At 42.9% G+C, this 25,320-nt stretch overlaps 1 protein-coding gene across 1 annotated transcript; it reads right to left on the bottom strand.

The window, feature by feature from the left end:
* Positions 1-5,555: 5,555 nt before the first annotated feature.
* On the bottom strand, positions 5,556-25,279 carry LGI2 (leucine rich repeat LGI family member 2). Its single transcript, XM_005517797.3, has 8 exons — positions 25,098-25,279; positions 24,934-25,005; positions 21,979-22,050; positions 18,737-18,808; positions 18,099-18,170; positions 16,875-17,044; positions 11,967-12,131; positions 5,556-9,430 (listed from the first exon to the last, which is right to left on the bottom strand). The coding sequence occupies exons 1-8, from the start codon at positions 25,277-25,279 to the stop codon at positions 8,613-8,615; spliced, it is 1,623 nt and encodes a 540-aa protein (XP_005517854.2). The 3' UTR covers positions 5,556-8,612.
* Positions 25,280-25,320: the final 41 nt, after the last annotated feature.

Consider the following 25,320-nt stretch of genomic DNA (forward strand, 5'->3'; position numbering starts at 1 on the left):
TAAAGAATCTACTGATGACTGCAGCAAATGTGCAGCATTTCTCACTGCAGAGAGCTCTTCTGGATTTGCACAACTCTCTCTACAGTCCACATATTGCAAATGGATCCTTCCCTCTCAGTGCTCTCCCTGAAGTGAATCTCCCGGAAAAGGCCAAGTGCCTGTGGCCAGATAACAAAGACATGTACAGCTCCGTTTGGCAGCCTTGAGGTTTCAGCACCTTCATAAACTCCCAAATTCAAAAGGCAATTCTCACTCCCTTACCCCTACAGCTGTTAGCACATCAGCAAGTAACTGGTGCCAAGTTACAAGAATCTCTTTGTTCTCCTCTGCCCACCACACCAAAGGGCCATGATTGGCTCCAGCTGGCCCTCATTGATAGTCTATCAAAAATATCAAAAGACAAATTATCCTCAGCCGACCTGCAGATGTTGCTACCAGACACCCTACAACAATAAAGATAAATATCTCAGCTGTCATTTAAGGGGAAATGGCATATGGTTCTTCAAGTCTGATGATTCAGACATAATAATCTCACAGCAATTATGAAGACAGAAGCAAAGAAAGAAAATTGAAAGAAGATAAACTCTCTATTACCTTTCATTTTACCCCTAAATCTGTCTTCAACTATATCTGAGAAAAGCAAAGGGACCAATCACTATTTATTAGTAGCAAGGCAGCACAGGATTGGCAAGTGTGCCTGCACATATGTGCATTCTGTTTTAAGCCAAGGGTGGCAGAAAGGTATGAAAGTGTCTGTTCTGTATTTCACTCTGTTCTCTCAGCTTAGTCAGGTACATCCTTAATGCACATTGAACCAAACCATGTGAGAGCCATGTGTCTTCTGCAATGCTGGAGTGGGCTGGCTCAGGCACACCAGCTGCCTGCACCTCTGTACCTGCTCTATCATGTGGGGTGGGACTGGAGTTCAGCACGGATGTGAGCACAGCCCTCTCCACACAGTTGTCATCCAGGATTTCTTTATCATTTTCCAGCTCAAAAAGCAGTGAACGTTGTTGTTTGTTGGGTTTTTTTTAAATTTTACCTGCACCCATCTTCACCCAACTGTCACCGCTGAAGATCAATAGATCACGCGGACACAGGTTGAGGTGTGGTGAAAGAAAGAGCCGAGTTTATTTTTCCTCCCAGGATTTATAGGCTTCTTACCATGGCCAGGGATTGGATGGTCAGGATAACACTTTCTCACTGCACTGGCCATGAGAAATGCCCACCAGAAGACGTGTAACAGAAAGAATGTACACATATCTATGTTTACAGTTACTGTCCTGGGAAAGTCCTTAGAAAACTATGTTAGCAAGCTCAGAAGCTGAGTTTTCAGGGCGACACCCATCTTCACCCAGCAATATGCTCCAAGCTCATCCAGTCTGTTTTTGTGACAGAGGAGGAGAGCTGGCCAGGCTTTCAGAGTCCCAGCTGTGTGGGGGCTTATAGGACAAGCTCCAAATATTACAAATCATAATAATTGGGTGGTAGATATTCCTCAGATAGAGGTAGCTGCTGTTAGTTTGTGGGGAGTAACTGCAGGACTCTGTAGTTACTCACTTCATTAAGTCTTAATTGTAACGATTGCAAGGTGCAACCCAAGCACCATAATCAGATCCTGAGGTGACAGAGGCACAGATAATTGTAATGAGCCTTCCTCTGAAATGAAAGGCCTGCAGTTTTCTCCCCAGATGGTAATGGCACAAAGCAGAGTCAGAAAATGCTGTCAGCAGGAACCAGGAGAAGATTGGGATCCAAGGAGACCCCTGGGCTTCAGAGTTTGCAAACAAATGGTAGGCAGATGCCATTAACCAGGGTTGCTGATTTAACTTTGGTTTCCTCTGCCTATTTCTAACTTGGTCTCAGAAGCATCCCAAGTAAACCTACACCATTGTTTTCCATAAAACTCTGGAAAAACTTTTTTCCATACTGGCAAGACCAAAAAGAAAGAAACAGAAGAGATGAATCCACATACAGCTCTCTCCATCCATGTGCCAGAATAGGCTCCATGACATTGACCCCACCAGCTTTGGGCAGTGACTACTTTCTTGACCCATTGGCCTTTTATTCATGGGACTAAAATGAAGAATTAACTCTCAGGGTGCACCTGCAACTGGAGGATGAGTCAGCCCCAAGGGGCTGCTGAGTCAGAAGAACTGAAACAGCCACTGAAGTTGGAAAATGAGCATTCTTGTACAATCCAGTGCTAATGTCCAAGCAGGAAATAGAAATGAACTTTGGAATAGAAGTCAACAATTACAAATGCATAAAAATGGGAGGAATGCTACCAGAAGCCCTTCATTCTGGTGATGTCATGGTTCCCAAATGCCCTTCAGAAATGCAAATTGCCTACAATGTAATAAAAAGGGCATTTTCTAGAGTGTGCAGAGCTTGCATAGTTTAATTAAGCATAAACTAGGGTGACTCTTGAAAGGAAAATGATGTGGATTGCATTCTCTGAGTGACCTTGAAAGGCACTTATAACTTTCTCTACATGGCAATTAAGTAAACTCACACTTCATATGCTGTCACTCCTATTCCCTTCCTTTATTTAGAAAGATATTTTTTATTCTCTCAGATTCCCTGATATCACATTGATTTATCTCTGTGCTTAGAAAATGTGATTTGTTTCCCTCAAGGTAACTGTACATTTGTCTACAGCCTCACCATCTCTAGTTTTCTAATCTCTACTTCAATATTACTTATATTAAACTTCTGGCACCTTCTTTCCTTGCTGCCACCAAATTCTACCTAGGCTATTTCACTGACATGGCAAAACAGGAATAAGGAGATGCCTGTAGAAATGTCTCATTCAATCCTTCCACGACCAACCTAATGACCTTCTCTGATGGAGTGACTGTGTCAGTGGACAAAAGAAGAGCAACAGATGCCATCTATCTGGACTTCTGTAAAGGCTTTGACATGGCTCCCCACTACATCCTTCTCTCTAAACTGGGGGGAGATGTATTTGATGAATAGACTATTTGGTGGATGAGGAATTGGTTGTATATTCACATCCAGAGGGTAGTGGACAATGGCTCAATGTCTGGATTGAGATTAGTGAGAAGTGGTGTCCCTCAGGAGTCTACAGTGGGACAAGAACAGTTTAACATCTTCATTAATGACATAGGCAAAGCAATCGAGTGTGCCCTCAGCAAATTTGCCAATGACACCAAGATGAGCGGTGCTGTTGACACAACTGAAGGACAGAAAGTTATGCAGAGGGACCTGGACGAGCTCAAGGAAATCCCATGAGGTTCAAGACCAAGTGCAAGGTGCTGCACCTGGGTCATGGCAACCCCCTGAATAAATACAGGGGGTTGAAGGGATTGAGAGCAGCCCTACAGAGAAGGGCTTGGAGTCACTGGAGGTTGAAAAGCTGGACATGAGCCAATAGTGAGTGCTTGAAGCCTAGAAGGCAAACTACATCCTGGGCTGCATCAAAAGTAGTGTGGCCAGCAGGCTGAGGGAGGTGATTCTCCGCCTCCACTCTGCTCCGGTGAGACCCTACCAGCTATGTGGTTCCCATCACAGGAAGGACATTGACCTGTTGGACATTATCCAAAAAGCCGACACAAAAATGGTCAGAGGGCTGGAGCATGTCTGCTATGAAGACAGTGAGAGAGTTGGTGTTGCTCAGCCTGGAAAAGACCTGGGGAGACCTCATTGTGTCCTTTCAGTACTTAAAGGAGGCCTATAAGAAAGACGGGGATAGACTTCTTGGTAGAACAAGAGGTAATGGTCTTAAACTAAAAGAGCATAAATTCAGAGTAAATGGAAGAAATTTTTAAGATAAGGGTGGTTTAACACTGGAACAGGTTACCCAGAGGTGTGATGGTTGCTTGGAAACATTTAAAGTCAGGTTGGACAGGGCTCTGAGATACTTGATGTAGTTGAAAACGTCCCTGCTAATGGTGGGCATGTTTGACTCCTCATCACACAATTCTGGGGCAAGAATGGCAATGGCTTATGGGGGAAGAGGTACTGTGGGATAGATTAGGTTTTTGTAGTTGCTGTTTGAACTGCTTTCATGGTATCAGTCTCTTATTTTGTGGGGGATCTAACATCATGTGGCCAGCTGGTTTTGTCAATTCAAAAGGTCAGTTTTGAAGTCTGTTAGACCATCAAGCCTGCAGTTTCTCATAAAGGAGACTGTACAGGGAATGGAAGAGTTGTCAAGTGCCTGGCTTGCTAGGAAGTAAAAAAAGAAACCCAACCAGTGTTAGAAGCTCAGCTCCGTTGCTACTGAGATAGGGAGTGAAAAAGAAATCTCAGTAATTCCTGGCTGTGAGCAGTGCTGCCAAGAGGGAGCAGTGGTAGTAACTCATCTCTGTGGGCCAAGAGTGAGTGGAACTGAGGGGATGAGTGGGACTCTTACAGCTGTTCTTGCACATTTGCCTTTAGCTTAAAGTCTCAAAAACACCCTGTTCTGTCTTCCCCTAGAAATTTGCAGAGGAGTGACCATCCTGCATTGCTCTTTAGGAATGCTTTTCTCTTGGCATCTTGCTATGACTTTCAAGGAATAATAGATACTTTCCAAGGAAGATTTGAAGAATGTGGTAATGGGTGGGAGAAAAATGTTCACCTAGCAAGGGCAAAAAAAGCAGGGGAAGGTAGATGGGGAAACAGTGCTGATTTGCAGCTGATGTTTGAGCTATGATGGAGTTTCAGTGAACCACACCACAAGGGCTGCTAACTCATAAAAAGGTGGAATACCCAGAAGGAAAGCAATGATCCCAGCAATTGCATCCCATTATGGTATGTCAGACATCTCTTTGATTGCACAAGCCTATAATTAGTTAGAGTTGTGCTATTTCTGAAGAACTAAGAAGAAACAAAAGAATTACCCCCTGTCTTAATGACTAGCAGGATTAGTGGGCAATGCTCAAGGATTGCTTTAAATAAAGTGCATTTGCTGCTGATAGATTTCTTTTTATCCATTTCAGAGTAAAGGTCAATGATTCAGTAAAATTTAACAAATCTTAAGAGACCCTGAAGCAAAGATCTGAAAGTCTTGGAAGTAATTTTAAGGCTTGGTTCCTATTTACTCAGCATGTAAGAAGTATACTTACATATCTTAAGTATTTTTTTTTAAATTATTTTGAAAATCAAGACCTCTTTACTTTGTGGTAAGAAAGAACAGCTCATAAACGAAACTCGCAGCAATAGCTGTGTTACTTACTTGCTAACACTAGATGGGGTGTAAGGAAAGAGTGAAGGGGAAAATCAGGGAACAGCAAAACCTTGGCGGTCCGAAGTACCTCAGGCACAGAAGAAAGATTTAAATAATCTGAGCATGGCTTTCTCCACCTTGTCAAAAGCCAAACCTGATCATAAATAGACAGTGACATGTTTTCCCACCCTGTCCATTCCTCCGGCAGCGTAGGTCCTCACAACGTGGATATTTTATGTGTAACACACCACTATTAGTCACATTAACTACATTTTATTCATCTATTGAAAGAGTACATACACATGTAAGTAGCATAGATTGCATTAGCTCCTCTTTACTAAAAAAAGCTCAATGTATATACAACCTTAAAATGCTGCTGCTGTAGCTAGTGCATATTTAATCAATGCTTATATAAACTAATAATCTTTACGTAGATTTATTTATTTTAGAATACATTAAAAATTATCAGTGGCATGTTCTGTTATCCTTTTTAACTCACTGATGTTCTAACATTTCCATGAATTATGGATATGCATATTTTATTTACTATTGAAAACAATTTCTATTACAGAATATAGGCAATGGAGACAAACCCATGGTAGCATTTGGAAAGGCAGAAAGTATTTTCAATTATTAGCGATTTTTGTTTTTATGCCTGCATCCTGCAGCTTTTCCTTTGGAGCAGGAAGAGCACAACAAGGCTCTTTTTGAGATCTTGCCTTTGTTTAATCCTGTGAAAAGTACCATAACCTTTTCTTAATTCAACTGGTGCTTTTTGTCCTCTCTCTTAGCTGCTTTAACTTCCTGTGCATGAACTCAGCAGAACAGGGAGGCCAGTGTCTGACTGCAGGCTCTTCCTGAAGCTGGGAGGGATGCTGAGGTGGGCTTTCTGACCAACCAACACAGCTACTCAGCAGAAGTGGCAGCCTGCCTGCAGAATTCATTTCCCCCACTCTCTTCTGGTCCCATGTGAATGAACTAGACTCCTGTGCATCACTTTATCCTCTTTATTAAGCCTGTCTCTGCAGAGACCATTTTAATTTAATCCAACTTGATAGCCAAGTCTCAAAATCCCCTTGGCTCTTGAGACAGTACAATCTCCTGGTATTCGATACACAAGCCTTTTTCCAGCATCCTCTTGCTTCCCTTCAAGGATCCAATTTCTCTAAACTAGCTTTTCACTCTGACTGATGCCCCTTCCTGAGTAACTCATAGTTGAGCCCTGAAAGAAAGTGCTGGTGCACTGAGAAATGCCACCCTGATCGGAATATCTAACTCCAGTGAAACTTGAATGCTTGACAGAAAAGCAATACAAAATGCTTTCCCACAACATAGGCTAAATACATTTTGCTTGCCAGCCATATCCACTTTAAAAAGTAAACTGGTAACACAGTAAGAAGTTGCATTTACTGGCAGACATTAATTTCTTTGTTTTGTCAGATTTGTTAGCTTAATCCTGGGAGAGGTATTGCTAAACCCTGCTGCAGAGCCTTGGTTTGCATCTACTGGTCTTGACGAAACCACTGGGAATGACACTGCACTGGGATTCGGAGGGCAGTGCTCAATATTTCAGAGGGTGGGATGGGCCAGTGTAGTTAAAAACAAAACCAGGTCAAACAACTCTGTAGGAAAAAAGACCCCTAACACATAATTGAAAGTCAGAATGAATTATGTCTCTGATAGGCCAGTAATAACTGCATTTCATAGCAGAGTGGCAAAAGTTGGGGAAGACTGTGATATGCCAGGTCAGTGATAGGTTATGACTCCTCACAGGAGTCATTATACATAATCCTCTTGTGCAGCACACTTCACACCCTGGATATCAGAAAGCCTGTGAGAACATCTCTGTTTGTGATCACACGTCCAGGGGAAAAATGTGAAACTCACTCAGCAGAAGGATGGTGAGATAGACCTAAGTATGAAGGAATAAAGGACAGTTTCCTTTGCTCCTCCTGCTTTATGCAAAACCTCCCTATTATCCAAAGCAGCAGTGCAGCAGCAGGACATGATACAGCAACCTAGTAGACTAAGCAGTATGGAAACTTAAAGAAATATGTTGTGTAAGTGAACAAACAAGAGCTCTGATACACAATTTTGTTGGGTAAGGGTGACAAAGAGCCTTTCCAGGAAAACAGTCCCTTGCTGTTATCCTGAGAGAGGCTGTGTGTGCCAGGATTGCCCTATTTAGGGTGATGGAATGCCTTGGTCTGTAACCACCCAAAGCACCAATGAAACATGGTGTCCACATCCTCCTTTTTGACCTTCAATGGATTGGCAACCTGGCAACAGCCTGGACTCACCCAGTGGAAATCCTTCTTGGAGGATTAGTTCTAGCCTGAAACAGCTCCAACAGCTTGGTTTCAGATGACTTGGTGACACTGAAGTCACAGTTAGACTTTAGCCAGAAGGAGGATTTTCGAAATACAACTTTCATGTCCTGAACCTGAATTTATTGCTGATGAGCTGTGCTGGGGGGGGGAAACGCTGGACAATAAATCACCTCACTGAATACAGAGAAGCTACAAGGAGTGCATCAATGCTGATATGTGTTTCAGGCAAAACTTAAGCTCTGTCCTCTGGAATGAGAGTTCACCACAGAATAACATATTAAACACCCAGAGTATACTGGGAATCATCAAGAAAACTATGAATTAGGGCAAAATGGAATAGATGTCTGGAATGCCTATTAAAACAGAGGGTGGGTGGGATTTGTAGTTGATTTTTTCATGGCATCATGCAGACTTCAGGTATTTTCTGTCTATGTTAACTTGTTAAGATCTCCCAGTCCTGAAGAGACACGCTCTTCCTGGCTACCCATTTACTGTGGGCTGGACTACTTGTTATGCGCAATTTGTTGCTGGAAAAAAGTGAATAATGGAAGAAAAATGCAAATAGATTTTGACTCTCCCTTCAGTCTGCAATGAATTATAATGATGTCTCGGATTTATTGTGAGCCAGAAAGAAAGATCTTGAAGAGAGAGCTCAGTGTATTCTGGAATGTTTCTGTTTGCTTTTACAATTCATCAGCAACCATGAAGAACTGACTCTAATATTAAAACTTACACTACTAAAATGTTAATTTATGAGTCAAGATAATTTTTTTTGCTTTGTTTGGCTCACTCTTCATTTTCTTTATGTGATGTTCAGCTCAAGGTAGTTTTCTGGATAAAATTTAGATCATTCTCTTAGATGTCAACATTAATTCTAATGCGCTGTACTCCCCTTTGAATGACTGCAGATTGCAAAGTGTCTTTGAAAAAGGATAAAATGGACATGTCATGCAGTAACCAAGTAAATGCAGTCCCTGATTAATATGCAAGTCTGAAAAGTTCAGAAAATGTTATCATACTCCATAGGTGCACCCTGTTTTTGGAAAGGTCTCTTTTTGTTTTGTTTGTGTATAAATGTCATTCTACATAAATTTCACTCCAGCAGCTTTTCATAAACTCAAGTCAATGGTGATATGTTCAAATATTTGAGTGTTTCCTTTAAAGCTAGATGCGAAGAAAAAATCTCTTCGATCTGTTGACACAGCTGTGAAAGACCGTGGTGCTTGCACATAGATTTCTTTAAATAATCTGAATATCTTCTTTTCACCATCCCACTGGTAAATCTGGGAGAAGGTATAGTCACTTCCCAAGGCTAGGTAATAATTGTTCTTGAAGGAGAAAGGCTGCAGCGTCATGGCTCCTCGGGATGGAAGAGCCTGTATCTCCATAAACTGTTTGCTATTCCATTTCATGACTCTGGAGTCACCAATGAACCTCGTGAGTGTGATGTAAAGGTCATCTTGCATCCTGAAACTCTTCACAGCCAAGACATCTTCCATGTTGGGGATTTCACTGTGTGGGACAAACTTTTTGGAGGCTTTGTTCCACTGGAGTATAATGGGCACCTGGGAACGGCTAGAGAGGATTAAATGTGATTTCCCATCTATATCGAGAAACTCAGCATCAGTGTCCCTGAACCACTCGTGAAGAGACTGATACGAATAAAATCCTTTGTTATTCCACTTATACACCGTTGACAAACCTGCTTTAGAGCTATCTGCTATGACAAAAAACATTTCACTGTCAATCTCAAAAAGCTCTATATCATTTGGCTTGGAAATGCGAGATACTTCAATATCCTGGAATTTGACAAACTTCGTCCAGCTTTCATCAAACTTGTATATGTGTGAGCCACCAAAGAGCTGTGCCACCACCACAAAGACTTGGTCACCAACAAGAATGGCTTTACATCCCACTATAGACTGACCTATTGCCCAAAGAGAGAAAACAAAAAACACATGTATTAGCACAGCGCAAACCACCCTTTGCACCATAGACATTATCAAATCACCCCTCCTCTTTTTTTAAACCTGCACCATCTCATAATTTTGTCTGCTACATGCCATCAGAGCATCTTTTCAAGCCTTTTGTTTCCCAATAACTGGAGAGATGACTTGTCCCACCCTGCAATGTGTGCATGTATGATGTACCATAAAATGCTAATTCCTTTTTAAGCAAAATACTTTTAATTTCTGTTTGTTCAAACACATGGTCCCTAGTATCCAAAAGAATTATTTAAGCTAAATTTTATTATTTAGAAGTGACAAGAGTTTTTATCTTGCCGTTCGTCGCATATCTGAGATTCTCTTATTCTTGTAATATCTATCTTTCCATCTTCACTAGAAAAATGAAATATAGTATATTTTTCTTGCTCTAGAGGGGTTAGAGTCAGCTTTTTTCTACTGTGCATAGAAATATTGATGTATCTTTTGGATATATCACCTGACAACAGGATGAAAAAGAGAAATCTAACTCTGTTGTTTGTGTTAGGTATTGAGATTTTGTTAAACTAGAAATATTTCGGAATATTGCAGTTGCCAGATAGATCAGATCAGGTTATGATCTGTTTTGAGAATGTCAAGTTCCACTAAACAAAAACCACATCAAAAAAGTAACAACAAGACTATTATGATAGGTGTTGTTGGAAGCAGAGAGGAGTTCCTTTATGAAGCCCACAGTTTCAGTAGAACTGCAGCTGCAAAAGCTCCCCAATGCATCCTTGGCCAGTCACTACAGGAGGTTTACCCTGACTTCTCTGCTGGTCCTTTACCCATGGCTTTCAGAGCTGGCCTGGGGTGATCTGCCACCCTCCCAGTGTGGGAGAGCTGGGAGTACCTTCATCTCAAGTACAGCAAGGTATCTACAGCACAGGCATGAATGGTCAAGCTGATCATGCAGGCTTCTTCTGATCTAACTTAGTCAAAACACAAACTCTTCTAGAAGAGTTTTCACCTGTCTCCTTCTGCAGAGGACAGCAATGCTTTTCTCTTCATGTTCACTGTAAAGGCAACCTTGACAACTAGCTCAGCTCCATAAGCCTATGTTGTAAAGGGCTAAATTTAGATATCCAAATGCCAAGCAAATGGTAAGTAGTGAAATTCTCTGTGGAGCTGGCCCCAGAGCTCTACAAAACACACTTCAGGCTCTGCAGGAGGCTCTTTATGTGCCTGTGTCCCCTAGCAAAAATCTCAGGTTCACGAACATTTCAGAGTCCAGAGCTCCAGCTCAGACCTCCCAGGAAAAAACTCTGAGTGTGGAGCTAGGACATAAGACCCTGGCAGAAATGTCTCCTGATCAAGTCATTCAGAGGAAGGTGAAATACACCTGGAAGGCAGCTAGCTATCTTTGCAAATGAGTCAAACTCTCCATTTCATTTCTGGAGCTTTTCTGAGGCTCTGCTAGCTCTCTCTGGGCTGTTGACTTCTCAGTTTACATCCCTGGTCCATATTCTACCCTAATCTGCCAAAAAACAATGAAACCTTAAAAAGCAAAATTTTTCATTTCCAAAATTTCCTGACAGAGGGGTAGCTTCTTGTAAACTTTTGTTTCTGAGACACACAGCTGATCTCAGGGGTAAGTGCTTGCTGCCTTTGTAGAAGCCAACACCAGAGGAGGACACAGTGTACTCTATGTCTCCCAAAATATAAGGTAAAAAATAATCAGTCACAGACAACAAGGAACAGGAGGTAAAGATGCTCCACGGATAATTTAGCTCCTGAGTCTTCAAAACATCTGGCTTGGAGTATCTGGGAAATCAGGCAGCAGATAACAGCTTTGAAGACTCCGTCTCTGCTGTCATGGTGTGACTGAGCACCACAAGTGTTGGTTAGGGACGGACTGGTTGTTAGAAAATCAGCATTAGAACATCACCTGGCATCCACACAGGCTTTTTGTTTGATCAGTAATCTGGTCAAGATGTTAATTGAGCATGTTTGTAAATTGAAAGTAAATGCTGAAGCTTTGCAGCACATCTCTTTAGGTAACAATCACAGCTTAAATATTTCTGTCCGTTTTTAACTGGCTTCCTGGTCAGCTCACCCTAAAAGGATCCTTCAGACCCGTTTCCTCCTACATGCAATAGATTATTTTTATATTCTGTTTATACTTGCAGGCACTTTGGCAAGATCAAGTGCTTCTTCAGCTTCTGCTTTAACTTGCTGTGTGACTAAGGCAGTGAGTGCTATGCTGGGCCATAGTGTGACATTCACAGCAAGTGTTTGTGCCTTCAGAAAAATTTACAAGGTTGGACAAAAATGCCTAGTTTGTGTGCTACAGTTAAATGTGCATGTGTCAACAAGATGCCTTACTCCATGGAGTCAGTCATGTCCAAATATCACTCACTTCAATCAGCCAAATTCAACAGGGATTCAGGACAAAACCCAACAAACTGATCTCATCTACAAATCTTATCCTTGTGAAATGCCAACAGTTCATCAGTGACTGGAATCCCAGTGTTCATATACCTGTGATATTGTCGTAACTCCTGAAATTCATTTCAATGTGATCCCACTCCAGCACCATGCAGTTCTCCATGCTGGGCTGTGCAATAGCTACAAACACATCATTCTTTGAGTTGAATGTATCCACTGAAACAGACTGGTAGGGCAAAATCTGGTGGACAACAAAATCTAGAAACATACATTTATAACAGTTAGGATACATCTTTGCTGGAAACAGAGTAAGTGGTCACAGATTAGAATGATGTACGCTGAAAAATGAGTGAAATACTCTGGATTTTGTATAACACTATCATGGAAATATCAGTGCTCATGTTAAGCATGCAGCAATAGGGAAAGTGTCTCCTGCTTCAGGTATCATGAACTGTCCTCTGGAAACGTATTTGTCAAGGAGATCAGATATGTAAATAGTGAAATAATTCAGATTTTTGCAGCTAGGCTGGCTACTATCAGTGAAATAGAGAGAGAAGTCTCTTTCCCCACAGCTGGAAGTTGCTTTCCCGTCAAGTGAAATGGCCTTGCTAGAATCACATTCAAGCTGAGAGACAGCAACTACCAGCTGAAGTCCAATAACTTCTTAAGTCATGCAAATTTAATCACTAGCAATTTGTGTTATGCTAAACCAGGCAGAAAGTGAAATGATATCTGAAGTTTGCCTGGGGATAACCCCATTTTGCCTAGACCACAGACAAAATGGTGTAATCAAAAACTCAGTTAACATAATGTTTTATGGGGCATTATAATGTAGTTTAGGCATAAAATACAACCAACCTGAAAATTACTATCCAGTGGAAAACTTGTCCTAGACAGTAAGACTGAGCAATTGGAGCAACCTGTAATGATTAGGAGTGTAACTCCAGAATTAAAGACTTCTTTTCTCAAAAAATTAAGTGCCTTTGTAGACTTAATTTGAAAATTTACCCTGGGGTATGTCAGCAGTCATGGGGCAAACTGAGGAGACTTGGGTCTGAATTTGACATTTGACCATACAGCTGTGCAAGATTTCTATTATCAGGAAAAAACATGATGTAGCAGAGCTGAGAAAGCACTCGGGTCTAAAATGTGGTAGGAGGCCTGCGATGAAGTAATGTATGGATACAGATATGTAGAAAAGGAAAGGCATCTTCCCTATGATGGCATTTCTGTGCAGAACCACACACTGCTCTGTTTCAAACCCCATTTGCTACACACCTTCACCAGGCACTCCTATGCTGGAAGGGCCTGAGCATCCAGAGATTTTGGTGAAATGGTAATTAAGTCCTCACTCGAGTCCCTTATTTTGGTGCATTATGAAATAATTGCTTCTGAATGAGGAACCCTCTGTTTCTGCATGCTTGAAAGCCTTGCCCTTGAGGAGTTACACTTGTGGAGAATAAAGATAGATGACTACCATTAAACAAACAGAGCAGATTCCACAGCTGTGAAAGAAGTGACAGTCTTCATTCTTCGAGGGACTATTATAAATAGAGCTTGGGTTTGGTTCATAGATGCTGGTAGGCAAACAAGAAAGTTATCTTCATTTTCACTGGGAAACTAAAAGGGCTGACACCAAAGTACGCAGAAAGTAAAAATAACTGACCAGTTATAAAAGGTAGCTAAATGATAGAGCAATAGCAGATACAGTTACAGAAAATAAAAATATTTTTAAATCTTGAGGAAAAAACCCAAAAAAACTAATCCTGAAAAGACATCTCTTGAAATCTGAACCATTGTGAAACACTTTGGGGGAATCTGTGAATTGAAACAAACCAGTCTGTATGTGAAAATGGGTAGGTAAATAATTTGTAATCAGTAAAAAGCAATAAATGTTGGTTTTAGCACCAGCTGGGAATACCAGACTGTAATGTAGAACAGGGTTACACAGTTAAAGTTGCTGCTATATCAGGGTTGCAAAAAATTTAGGCCTTGGGGGCTTGATTTAGTTCTACATCTTGCTGTATATTCTAGTTCTACATCTTGCTGTAATGCTAGAAAGAGCTAATACAGTAAATACAGGATTGGGGAAGAGCCTTTCCCAATATCTTTCTCTTTTAAGCCCGATCCCCTGGATGGGAGAGGGCAGAGGACACAGCTTTCCCCCTGTGCTGCTGGCTGCATGAGCTCTCCCTCTCTCCCTCCCAGCCCATATACACTTTTCTTTCCCTTTCTCAAGACACGTGGTTTTCACACTAGCTGAGCATGGGGTGTCCCCTTGTCCTCCAGTCACTTACTCCACTTCTGCTCCCTCTGTGGTTGAACTGGCATCATGATGTCACAGGTGAGGGATTCAACACTTTTACTGGGCTGGTTTTCCTTCTGGCAGCCCTTGCTTGGGCTGATCCCAGCACGCAGGAGCACTGATGCCAGCACAGGAGGGGACAAGAGTGCAGGGAAGATTGGAGGACACTAAGGAAAAATATAAGTGACAGTCTGTTTGGGCAACTGCTCCAAAACTGAATCCTGTAATTCAGTCCCACTCTCATCACATCCCTTCTTCTCTGCAGTGGATACTCCTACTCCAGGTGAGGCTACCCAGGGTCTGGGTGTGCCAGCAGGGAGTGTTGTCCATTCTTTCCTTTCTCCCACTACAGGAGATCTCCAGCACAGGGGCAAGAATGGAGCAGTACCTAGAAATTTGCAAACTACCTCCCTTCCAGACAGCAGGGAAAGAGAAGACCACCTCCAGGAGACAATCTCAGCTAGTTGAAGGAAGGGGAAAACAAGCTTCCAAAGCTCAGTGAGATGATCCCTGACTACAGATCTGGGCAAAGCAGGTCCCAGGCATGCACATGGCCTGTTTCCAGTGGCTGTGGGAATCTGAGGCCTTTTCCAGTCTCCTGAAAGTGAGTTACATGTTCCCCTGTGGTGCTCACAGCCACAGCACAGTCCCCTCACACACTATTGAGGAAGAAAGACAAGAAATGAAGTGAAATGGCTTAACCTGCTTTCATGATGCAAGCACTGAGAAATGGAAAAGACAGATGCTATCACAAAAAGAGTTAAAATGTAGGTCATCAATACTGTCAATCACTTTCTCTGTGAAAAAGCAACAGGATCATTTTGTTCTTCGCCTTTTTATTTCAAATTTGGCAGCACCTCTTTCCATCTCTCCTGTTACCATTGTAGCAGTTCAGCTGATGAAATGAGCTGACTGGGCCAACAAGACACACGTTTTACCAAGCAAACTGCTTTGTTACCACATCCTGCATCCAGTCATGCTCGACACAGAGTACTGGAGACCAGAAATGATGGAAAGTTTGATCCCACCTGGCAAAGGAGGGAAATACTATACTAAAGACTAACATGAATGCAAGAGGTTTGCAGAGCCCTGCACACCACCGACTGGGAAAGGAGAATACACCTATAGGGTATATTGCTCTACTTAGAATACAGAATGTATTCTAAGCCTGTGACTAATCAGTCCTCAAGGAAGGAATATGGACATATTTACACTCCCTTTGGATCTGGGGGAGGCAATGGTAGAGAAGGAGAACCTGACACCACAGACCACCAGGGTCGTACGGAGCAAAGTATGAGAGCTACGTGCTGTGCTGTGGGAGCGCTTCTCTGAGGGTGTTTGAACATCAGTTCAAATAGGATATTCAGCTGGGCAATCCTTGCCCCATGGAACACCTTGGGTCCCCAAAAACTCTGCAGCACATGAAATTAGATTCATGCTTGGTGTAATTTCACTTACAGCAGACAAAGGGACAATGTTAAGGGTGAATTTTGCTTGGAGCAACTTTGCAGTGTCTAGGTAAAAAAAAGTGATGGAGGGCTGATAGGTCAGGATAGGTTTGAGGACCTGAGGATGTTTGTTTCTCTTGTGCACTGTTAGTGCTACACAATTGCTTAAACCAGATTGCAACAAAATAAAGCCTGCTTTTACTTTGCATTGCTGTGCCCCGGTGATGTGGCAGACGAGGAATGTAACTTCAGTGCTGTTCTAAACTTCATTGCTCTCCTGTGCTTGACATCCTTTTATGCAGCAGATTATTGCACTTTACCACTGCTGCTCTTCTGCCATAGTTTTGAATCCTGAGTTCATTCTCTTTCTCTTCACATATAGCCATCAAAGCACCTCTCATACCTTCTCCTGAAATTTCATTTTGCATTGCTAGTAATCACCTTTTCTCTTGTCTTTTAATACTAATGACTGACTTGATGACAGATGAGAACTTGCACACCTTTGATATTACTGTCTAGAAAAAAGGCAGAGCGCTGACATCCTATTCAAAAAAGATGAAAAACAATACCCACAACTGATATTTTCAGTTATATGATGTGACTACATTTAAAGATAGGTAACTGCAGCAGTTTCGGCATAAAATATAAGCGTAACCACATGCAAATTACTCTTTGCTCCCTTCAGCATGCTTTACATTACCTTAAAAAATAAAAAATCAAAATCCTAGGCAAGACAGTAGTCAGAATATTATTGGACTTTTCTCTTCAACTTAATGGAGCTCCATGAAGAACTTCTGGCACTATTGCCACCATCTTTGATGCTAATAAATAATGATTTATCAAATAAAGATAACAGCTATAGCCACGTTTTAGAACTTCTTTTCATTGCTTTCTGTGAAATACAGAGATTTTGGGAAGCTCATCTGCCATAACTATGTGGCTTCATTCCAGATAATAGAAAGTGTTTTGTGATGAAAATTCAGCTACAAATTGAGTCATAATCAAGTCTTTTGGAATATGAATAGGCAGAGCTCTTCTCCCATTATCACTTAATCCAAATAAAAATTCAGTGCTTACTTTAGCTTCTAAATGTAATTTTCCCATTTTGTACTTGTTCTAGTAGTTGGAAGTGCTTTGTATGTAACCCTTTCCTCCCCCCAGGTCATGCTCACAGAAGTGAAAGGGTATCATCTAAACTTCTGAAATTTAACCGTTTGTAGTGTGCTTAGAAATATACATTCTGAATACCTGTAGTGGTGCATTCATAATCAAAACTTGTCACATCATTTAACTTCTTATCCTGATATTCTGCTGGACCAATACACAGGACATCAGAAACAGTGGAATTTGTCATCTTTAACCACAAAAACAACCACTTGGCTTTGCAGTCACACTCAAATTTATTTCCCCTTAAATCTCTAAAAAAACACACAGAAATAAACATATTTGAAAAGATTGATAGCAATATGAGTACTTGGCATGCTGAATTTCAAAATATCTGAGTATCCTTAAATTGTTCTGAACTGAAAACAGGGGATTTTCTTCAGTTTTATTTGGAGTCCTTTATTATGAGCTCTCTTTCACTGATTTTTTTGAAAAACCTTTGCAGTCTATGTTCATACATAATCTGAGTAATGGAGCACTGTGATTCAAGTCACTTCTTTTATAAGTTTTCATAGGATGAGGACTGTAATGTAATACATCCTGACATTCAGGTTGTCTGCTGCAAGCCTCCTTTGCACCATTTACCACTGACACAGACAATTCTCATCCTTTCACTAAACTGTTCCAGTACTGCTGGTTGACAGAGCAGCCTTGCAGACATAAAATACAGATGTAAGACTTGTATTTTTTGAGTTGCTGCTGATGTAGAGTCAATTTAACTTCTTCCTGCTAATGTATGTGCAATTTCAGCACTGTACCTGTTCTTTGATCCTTTGGCAATTTCTGAGGCCTACAATTTTACTTTTCTGTTTGGAAGAACCAGGCCAAAAATAGGGGAATGCTAGCTACACAGTGAAATACTCTGTACAGAGTGTCAGCAATGTGCTACAACTGCACAGAAACAAGGAAAATAAGATTTATTTTTTTTTAACTAATCACTTGTACTAAAATAATCTCAAGGAATATGCAACAATAATAGGGAAATACGTTCAGAGAAACTGTAGTTTTAAAATTCATTGTCTCCCTTTCTCTAGAAAACAATTTAAATGAGACATCAGAAAGAAGTACAATAACACAAGCTATGTACAGCAAACAAAAGCTACATACAGCATCACGAGAAGCAACAGTGATTTAAGAAATAGCAGTTACTTTAGAAAAGTCTATCAAACAAACAATTATAAAATGAAAAAAAAGCTAGAACAAAAAAATGCATTTTTCTGTGTAGATACCAGATACAGCACCACACACCCAGAACCTAAAACTGAGAGCAAGAGTGACAGAAGCAGTAGAAGGATTCTCATTACTTACAGCTCAATTAAAGAATCTAAATCACTGAAGACATCCTTTGGCAGAGCTTTGAGATGGTTATTGGCCAAAGAACTAGAAAAGAAAGTTAGAGCTTATTATCATTGCTATCTCTTATCTTGCAATTCTTACCAAGTCTGAGCTCACTTACAGCTTGCTAATTATCTGGTACTGTCCAGCCACTGGCACTGTTAGAAGTTACCAGGAGCAGGCATTAATTATTCTCATTTAAGAATGGAGATTGCTTGAAGTTCACATAAAAGTAAAATATTTAAAATATTTAAAGCTGTTTTTTTTGCCCAGGTGTAAATGTAACCCAATCACTGAGCACACTGAAAAGAAACACTGTTAATCATGAGTAGGCAGTGTGGTGGTAGTGATGGTACCAGCACAGCACCGTGGTTACCAGTGGCATCTCAGACCCAGCTGTGCCTGCACACAGGCAGCCCAACGTGTGGCAGTGCTGCCCAGGCAAGAGTTGCTCTAAGGCTGGTTCTTAATTTATGGAAGGCATGTTGTTGACAGCAGGATGAAGCTGACACGGAGGGAAGAGAAGTTTTCTGTGTAGCAGAAAACACAGTGGTTTCCCAGGAGAGTTTTGTTCAAGTAGAAATTACCATATCAAGTGTTAAATAACTTACAGGTGAGTCAGGTCACGAAGGCCACGAAATGCATTTCTTGAAATGGTTTCAATTTTGTTTCCTTCAATAAATCTAGGCAAAAAAAAAAAAAAAAAGCATTTTAAAATACTTTAAGTAACATTATTATTAGCATCACATTGCTTTAAGCTATAGTTGCCAGATGCAGCATATTTCTGGGCAGCTCCTTCATACTGAAAGGTGGGAAGTCTCAGTGGAGCTGCTCATGTTCCCTTTTCCCCTTTTCTTGGGCAGACTGCAAGGAACAATGCAAGTGCCTGGCAGCACAAGGGATGGCACATGACACAAATGTCTAGCAGAAATGGAACAAAGTGAACAAGGCAAAAAAAATTATTCCTCTCTTGGTAATCCTCCCAGGATGTGTTGTGCGAGGCAAGAGACCTGCGTAGGACAGCCACCTGAGGCAGACTTTAGAAGCTAAAGTCCTACCTTCCCCTCTCCCAAATCACCAGCATTTCCAAACCAGCAGGCAGCACAGCAGGGCCAGGGCTGCCCAGGCTGCAGATCTGCTCTGATGGGAGCTCCTGTGGCTGCACACACACACGGTGCCACCTCCATATCCACACAGCCCTGTCTATAACTGTGCACGTTTGACAACTGCACCAACAGCAAGGCCACTGCCTTGGTTTAGTTCTGGCTGCCAAGTTCAGCTCTGCCCAGCTGGGACATCTCCTCTGCAGGGTGCTGGCTGCACACAAGTCACAGCCCTATGCACTGGGGGAATAATGACAGGCACATATCGATTCCAGGGCACACTGCTCCTCCTGACTGCATATCAGCATTTAAAGAAAGAGCTGATATTTGAGCAACTTGACCCCTGAGCACTTGAGGACGCATCCCTAAATACACCATCATCCCTGCAAAGTGATTGCAGCCAGGTGGCCATCAAGATATTGCCTGATAAAGCTATACCTGGATGAAGATGACTGTATGCTGACTTCTTTATAAAAGGCTTATGAGAGGGCCCTTATTCCTAGGCAGATCTGTTTGCCCTCCAGAGAAGTTAGAGGAAAAATGCTATGTGACAAGGTCTCTTCTACAAGAGAATGAAGATGGGAATGCAGGAGATGAAAAGTGCTCTTGGTTCTGCAGTGTAGGTGTAAGAAAAATCCTTCATGAAGTGACCAGGACCCTGACTGCAGCAAAGGGTGCAGATGAGATAGTGCTGTGTCAATGTGGGAGATGTCAGAGGCAGGTCAGCCCTTCTGGGGCTGTGTGGAGCCACAGGTTCAGTCCACAAGAGCAGAGGGCCACCCTGCCTCCTGACACCCTCACTGGCGGCTGGCATCCCTGCACAGCACCAGCTCAGCAGTCCATGCAAATAAACAAGGCTGCACTGCAACAAGCTGGAACTCCAGAATTTGCCAGATTCTTGAATCACCAATCCTGGCCTCCAGGAGATGCTATTCTGGGAATTCCGGTCTGTTTGCCGGCAAAGCTCCTGTCCTTATCAGACCTGTCTTACCCAGACTGTGTACAGAGTCAGTTTAAGGGTGCACTGAATGCCATTATGAGTGCTGCAAGTGCAGCAGGACACAGCTGGAGATATCTATATTAAGGTATCAGCCATGGGTGCTCCCCAGCTGCTCTTTGGCCAGAGATTTTGGCTTTGTACACACAAATACTTGTCATTCCTATTTGTCAGTCAGGTTTCCTTCTTCTCTACCAAGTATGATCCCTGGTAACTAAGAGACATGAGTTATGGAAGTTGTACTGGTTTTACTGGCTGCATGGCCAAAAAAACAAACCACAGAAAGGCCACTCACAGCCAGTTCCTGAAAGGTGGAGGGGTGACTTGCTGGGAAGAGGAAAAGCTCTATGGAATTGGCAGAAAAGGCAACCACAACCACTAACTGAGACCACTTGTTCAGCTGCTAAAAGAATTTGAAACTGTAAGGCTTTACCAGTCTTCACCCTGCTCCCTGGCTTGCAGCTGGTGGTCAGGGACAGAGATTTGCCCTTTGACCATCTGAGGAGAGCAGGGTGTTTGATTCAGACAGGGATCTGGTTGCAGTGACCAGTACAACCACCACGATGTACACTGTACTGCTGGGACAAGCCCATCAGCACTTGAAAGCAGGCCACTAATGGTACAACAGAAAATGTTTTTCTTCCTTTTTACAAACTATAGCAAATTATTTTTTCTCTGTAGACACAAGGAAAAGAGAATGTTTAGATAACTTGCTATCTCTGAAAAATCCAGATGTAGCTGAATCATGGATTTTAGCATATACCATTTACCACTAACTGCAAATTCCATTGTTGGCTACTCCACATGTACCAGACTATTAATGTATATTAATGTACCACACCATAATATCTATTTGCCTTCAAGATTTTAGCAAGAGTCAGTTTTATGAGCATCAGTCTTCCTGTAGAAAAGGACAAATGTTTTCCACAGCTACATTTCAGCTTGGAAAGGTGGGTGGAATGAGGATTTTTTTCAGGTTGTATTCATAGTTCCAAACACACCAGCTCATACTGAGTAACACAGAGAAATGCCATCCTTTGGAGTGTGAAGGGAGGACAACCTGTACCAGGGCTAATATTTTTTTTTAAAAGAAAAAAAGGTGAACTAAAAATAAAAAAAATAAGGACCAGAAAAACAAAAGGAATGTAAAAATCAACTAAGTGGATGATATAAACAAAAGGAGAGCTAAATAATTTTAAATAAGAATATAAATAATTACAAAAAATTTATTATATGAAATGTATGTTTATGTATTTATGTATTTATAATTAATTAAATAAAGATAAATTCTATGGACATTAAATAGGGTATCAGAAAAAAGGCAAAGTAGGAGACAAAAGTTGGGAGAAGAAAAGCAGAATCAGGGTTGTTCTGGACAGTATACCAGTAATCTGCAATTCCTGCTCAGGAATAGGTCAGGACAGGCTGCTCCACCTCTTGTGTGAGGTTCAAATCCCCTTACGGGTGGCACCATTCTGGAAAGCCAAGGCAAGCTCTCGCTAAACATTGCCTTTCTGGTGTGTAATTGCACAGAGACACCTTGCATTCACAGCATCTTATAAAAATGCACTGTAACATCTGAAAAATCGTCAGCCACCATAAAGAATATTTGCACAGGAGTGGAACATAAATCCTTCAGCTCCCTGCTCTTGGGAATCACAGTAAAGACAAAGGAGCAGCTCCTCTGTAGCAGGAGTCCTGGCAACTTATCAAAACATCTTTATTTATAAAGGGCATAAAATACCAAACTTACAGGTATTCTAGATGGAAGAGACCAGCAAAGGCATCATCTCGTATAACAGTGAAGGAGTTGGAGTTCAGCAAGCTGAAAATGGAGAGCAGGCATTAGGAAAGCACATTAAAACTTGACACACTGGATTATGCCTGTTGTGTTTATTGCCCATGACCAAACTAATCTTACTGACTTGAGCCCATATCACCCCACCAATGCAGCACACATAAAATACTGTAGAATGGTCTATTGAAAGAAATTAAAGACATTACATGGTGGGAGTTAATGTCCACTACTCCCTGGGAAAAATGTGCCATTGACCTTGGCTAAATGTAACCTGGTCCTCAACTCTATGGTCCACCGAGCAGAACAAGCCATCATTAGATGGCAGGTCTGCTGAGTGTGGGCCCCATCCGCTCACCACCCCTCCAGCCCCACTGACAACTTTCAAGAGTCCACCTCATCACCAATCCTAAGCTGCCAAGCACCAGCTCTCATTAATGCAGTCGCAGTGGGCTCACTCCCTCCGTGCTGCCAGGGGAATGCTCCAAGCCTGACCTGCAGATGGGTACAGCCTGCAGTGTGGGAGGACAGCAGCCAGTTTGTCTGCTGGAAACACAGACACATCCAAACCACCGAGACAGAGAATCCTGTTATCTTTATAAAGCAAAGCGCTGTGTCCAGCAGTGACAGGCGCTGAGGAAGAGCTGCAGTGCTGCCTCCTCCAGGCGCTGCCTTGCCCTACTCCCATATGAACTTCAGGGACAAAACATGTTAGAGCTGCACCAGGGAGGCTGAGCCAGCCAGGCACCTGAGCCAGCACAAGACAGCCAGGGAGAAGGAGGTTATGGAGACTTTGCCAGAAAAGTTCATTCCTTGCTGTATTAAAGCACAGCAGCAGACAATCTCCAAATGTTGATGTTCAAAGGTGGAGAGGAAAATGTCCTTTCAAGAAAATAGCAAAACTTCTTATTTGGTCTATGATATTAACACTATTCAATTAATTTTTGGAAAATCTCAGAATTTTCCCCTATGAATGAATATGTCTGCACTAATTGCTTTATTAGAGCAACTGATTAATCTCCCCTTTGTAGGGTTTTAGGCATTTTACTAAAATTAATTTAGAAGACTAATGAACATGAAATGCAAACTTGCCCTGTGATCCCTGGATATTATGCTAATACTAGATGAATGATCCTTATATTATCCCAAAGAAAACTGACAAAGATGAAGACCACCATCAAAAATAAATCCTTACATTACTATTTTACCATGATTACTGCCACAGAAGACATTGTCCTGAGGTGCCCATGTGCTCAATTATGCATGCAGCTCTTAGTTATTTAATCATTATTTTCTCTCATGTTTTAAGGAAAAAGTTACAAATTACACTAAACAACAGAATTTGTGAGTGCTCAAGGTGGTGATGGTGACGGTGATAAACCCCTCTTGCTCCCACATCTGACTTACCACTTGAACAACTTCTGCCTTCCTCAACAACACACCTCTGTCCCTCAGCATACACAGCCCGACATCTCCAGAGAATCTACTACAGTGAAGGAAAACCATCTTCATCTGCTCTTCTTCCCTCTCCTAGCACTGTCATCCAAACCAAGCCAGATTCCCCCCAGCTCTAGTTTTCCACCCCCAGCTTCTCACCCCTGGATTCCTCCCTTTCCTTCCCAGCTGGCCAGGGTCACAGTTTGCAACCATTTACTTGTGGGCAAGGTCCCCGTGCCCTCTGCTGGGGCCTCGGTGCTGACCCCGAACTCCCACAGAAACTTGGTTTTGGGACCAGTTTCACACTAAAGGAGGGGAAGGCTTCCACCCCTTGCTTTGCTCACTTCCCTCCAGCATTTTGCATGGAATTCTGCTCCTCCCAGTGGGAAGACAGGCCTTTGAGTCAAAGGAGGTGGGGTGCCCAAGGAGAGGAACCTCCCCATCAGCTACCAGACACCTTCAGAGGCTACCTCTTGCTAAGACCAGTTTTAACATCTAGTTCTGTGGTGAGCACTCAGCCTGGCTTTCTGGCAGGCTTTGGATCTTTTTGCTGAATTTTTCTTTGCAGTATATCTCTACCTGGGGAGGGGTCAGTCAGTCCTTATGGGGTGGAGTGTGTGGAGGGCCTGCCTGGTGTCAGGCATTCCAGACAGGCTGCACTGGGCTAGACAGGCTGCAGGCTGCTGCTCAGTTTTGCTGCAGACTACCAGAAAAGTGAGTATCCAGGCCCCCCAGGGGGTTGTACCGCAGTCTCTGTATCTTCCCTGCTGCCTCCCAGGACAGCTAAATTAAGCAAGTTTGGGTAAGCTCCTGGAGCAGGAGAAACACACCTAACTACAACAGGCACAACCAAGCAGCTTGCCTGGGGTCAGGGAGGAGGGATAGCTGCAAAGTGCTGGACCACTGTCTCCTGGGACAGAGGACCGCTGGCTCAGAAGGCATCGAAGGGGCCACCTTCCAAGTTGCACGCTGAAGCACGGAGTCATGCTGCAGACAACAGCAGTGCTTCACACACAGAGGATTCCCTCTGAAGTGTGTCCTGGCAGCCTCTGCTCACCCCATTGTGCCCACAGCATCACAAAGGCAGTGCCAGACTCCTGGGCACAAAGTGAGCAGGAGTGAGAGCCAGCACCACATTACTGGGAGACAAAACTCAGCCTTAAACTTGCTAAAGTTGAAGTTTTAAATAAAGAGGAACTTAGGGCATCATAAGATGTTTTTCCCTCCTTTAGTAACTAAATACACGTTTTATGAAGTGGCTTCTGAGCAGAAAATGCACCCCTGAGCAGAAATGTTATGAAACAGCAGCTACACTCGGGGACAGTGGAAGCTGTCTTCTCCCGTTTTCTCCGTTTCTACAAGGGAAAGGGAACTCTATCTAGGAGAAACTGAGAGGCTCTATGCTCAAAGGGATTCTATTCAGGAGGAAGGGGTGAAGTTCTACTTGGCCGTGCTCCTTCCCAGTGCCATACTTACAGCAGCTGCAGGGAGGGCAGGTGGGAAAACATCCTGTCCTTGACTTCGGAGAAGGTCCCGTTGACCAGGCTCCTGGAAAAAGAGATGCCACCCATCAGGCGGGACCGCCCCGCATCCCTTGGCCACCCTCCCGCCCGTTCCTTCGCGCGGAGCCCCGCACTCACAGGGAGCCCAGGCCGGCGGGCAGGCTGCGCGGCGCGCCCGCCCCCCCCACGCACAGCGCCGACTCCCGCCAGCAGCTGCAGGGCGGCCCGCAGCGCGGCCTGCGCGGGGCGGCGGGCGGCGGCAGCGCCAGCAGGGCGGCGGCGGCGCTCAGAGCGGCCAGGAGCCGCAGCGGGACCGCCATCCCGGCACCGCCGCTGCCCGCCCGCCGCCCCCCGCCGCCTC

This window comes from Pseudopodoces humilis, chromosome 6 (assembly GCF_049639895.1).
Source record: "Pseudopodoces humilis isolate 2021_Gansu_Grassland_sample_001 chromosome 6, ASM4963989v1, whole genome shotgun sequence".
NCBI classification, from domain to species: domain Eukaryota; kingdom Metazoa; phylum Chordata; class Aves; order Passeriformes; family Paridae; genus Pseudopodoces; species Pseudopodoces humilis.

Coding starts and splice junctions, on each gene's coding strand:
- LGI2 (XM_005517797.3), bottom strand. CDS start 25,279: ATGGCGGTCCCGCTGCGGCTCCTGGCCGCTCTGAGCGCCGCCGCCGCC. Junction 12,132..16,874: donor TTATGAATGCACCACTACAG/GTATTCAGAATG, acceptor GTATGTTTCTAG/ATTTTGTTGTCCACCAGATT. Junction 9,431..11,966: donor GAGTTACGACAATATCACAG/GTATATGAACAC, acceptor TTTGGGCAATAG/GTCAGTCTATAGTGGGATGT.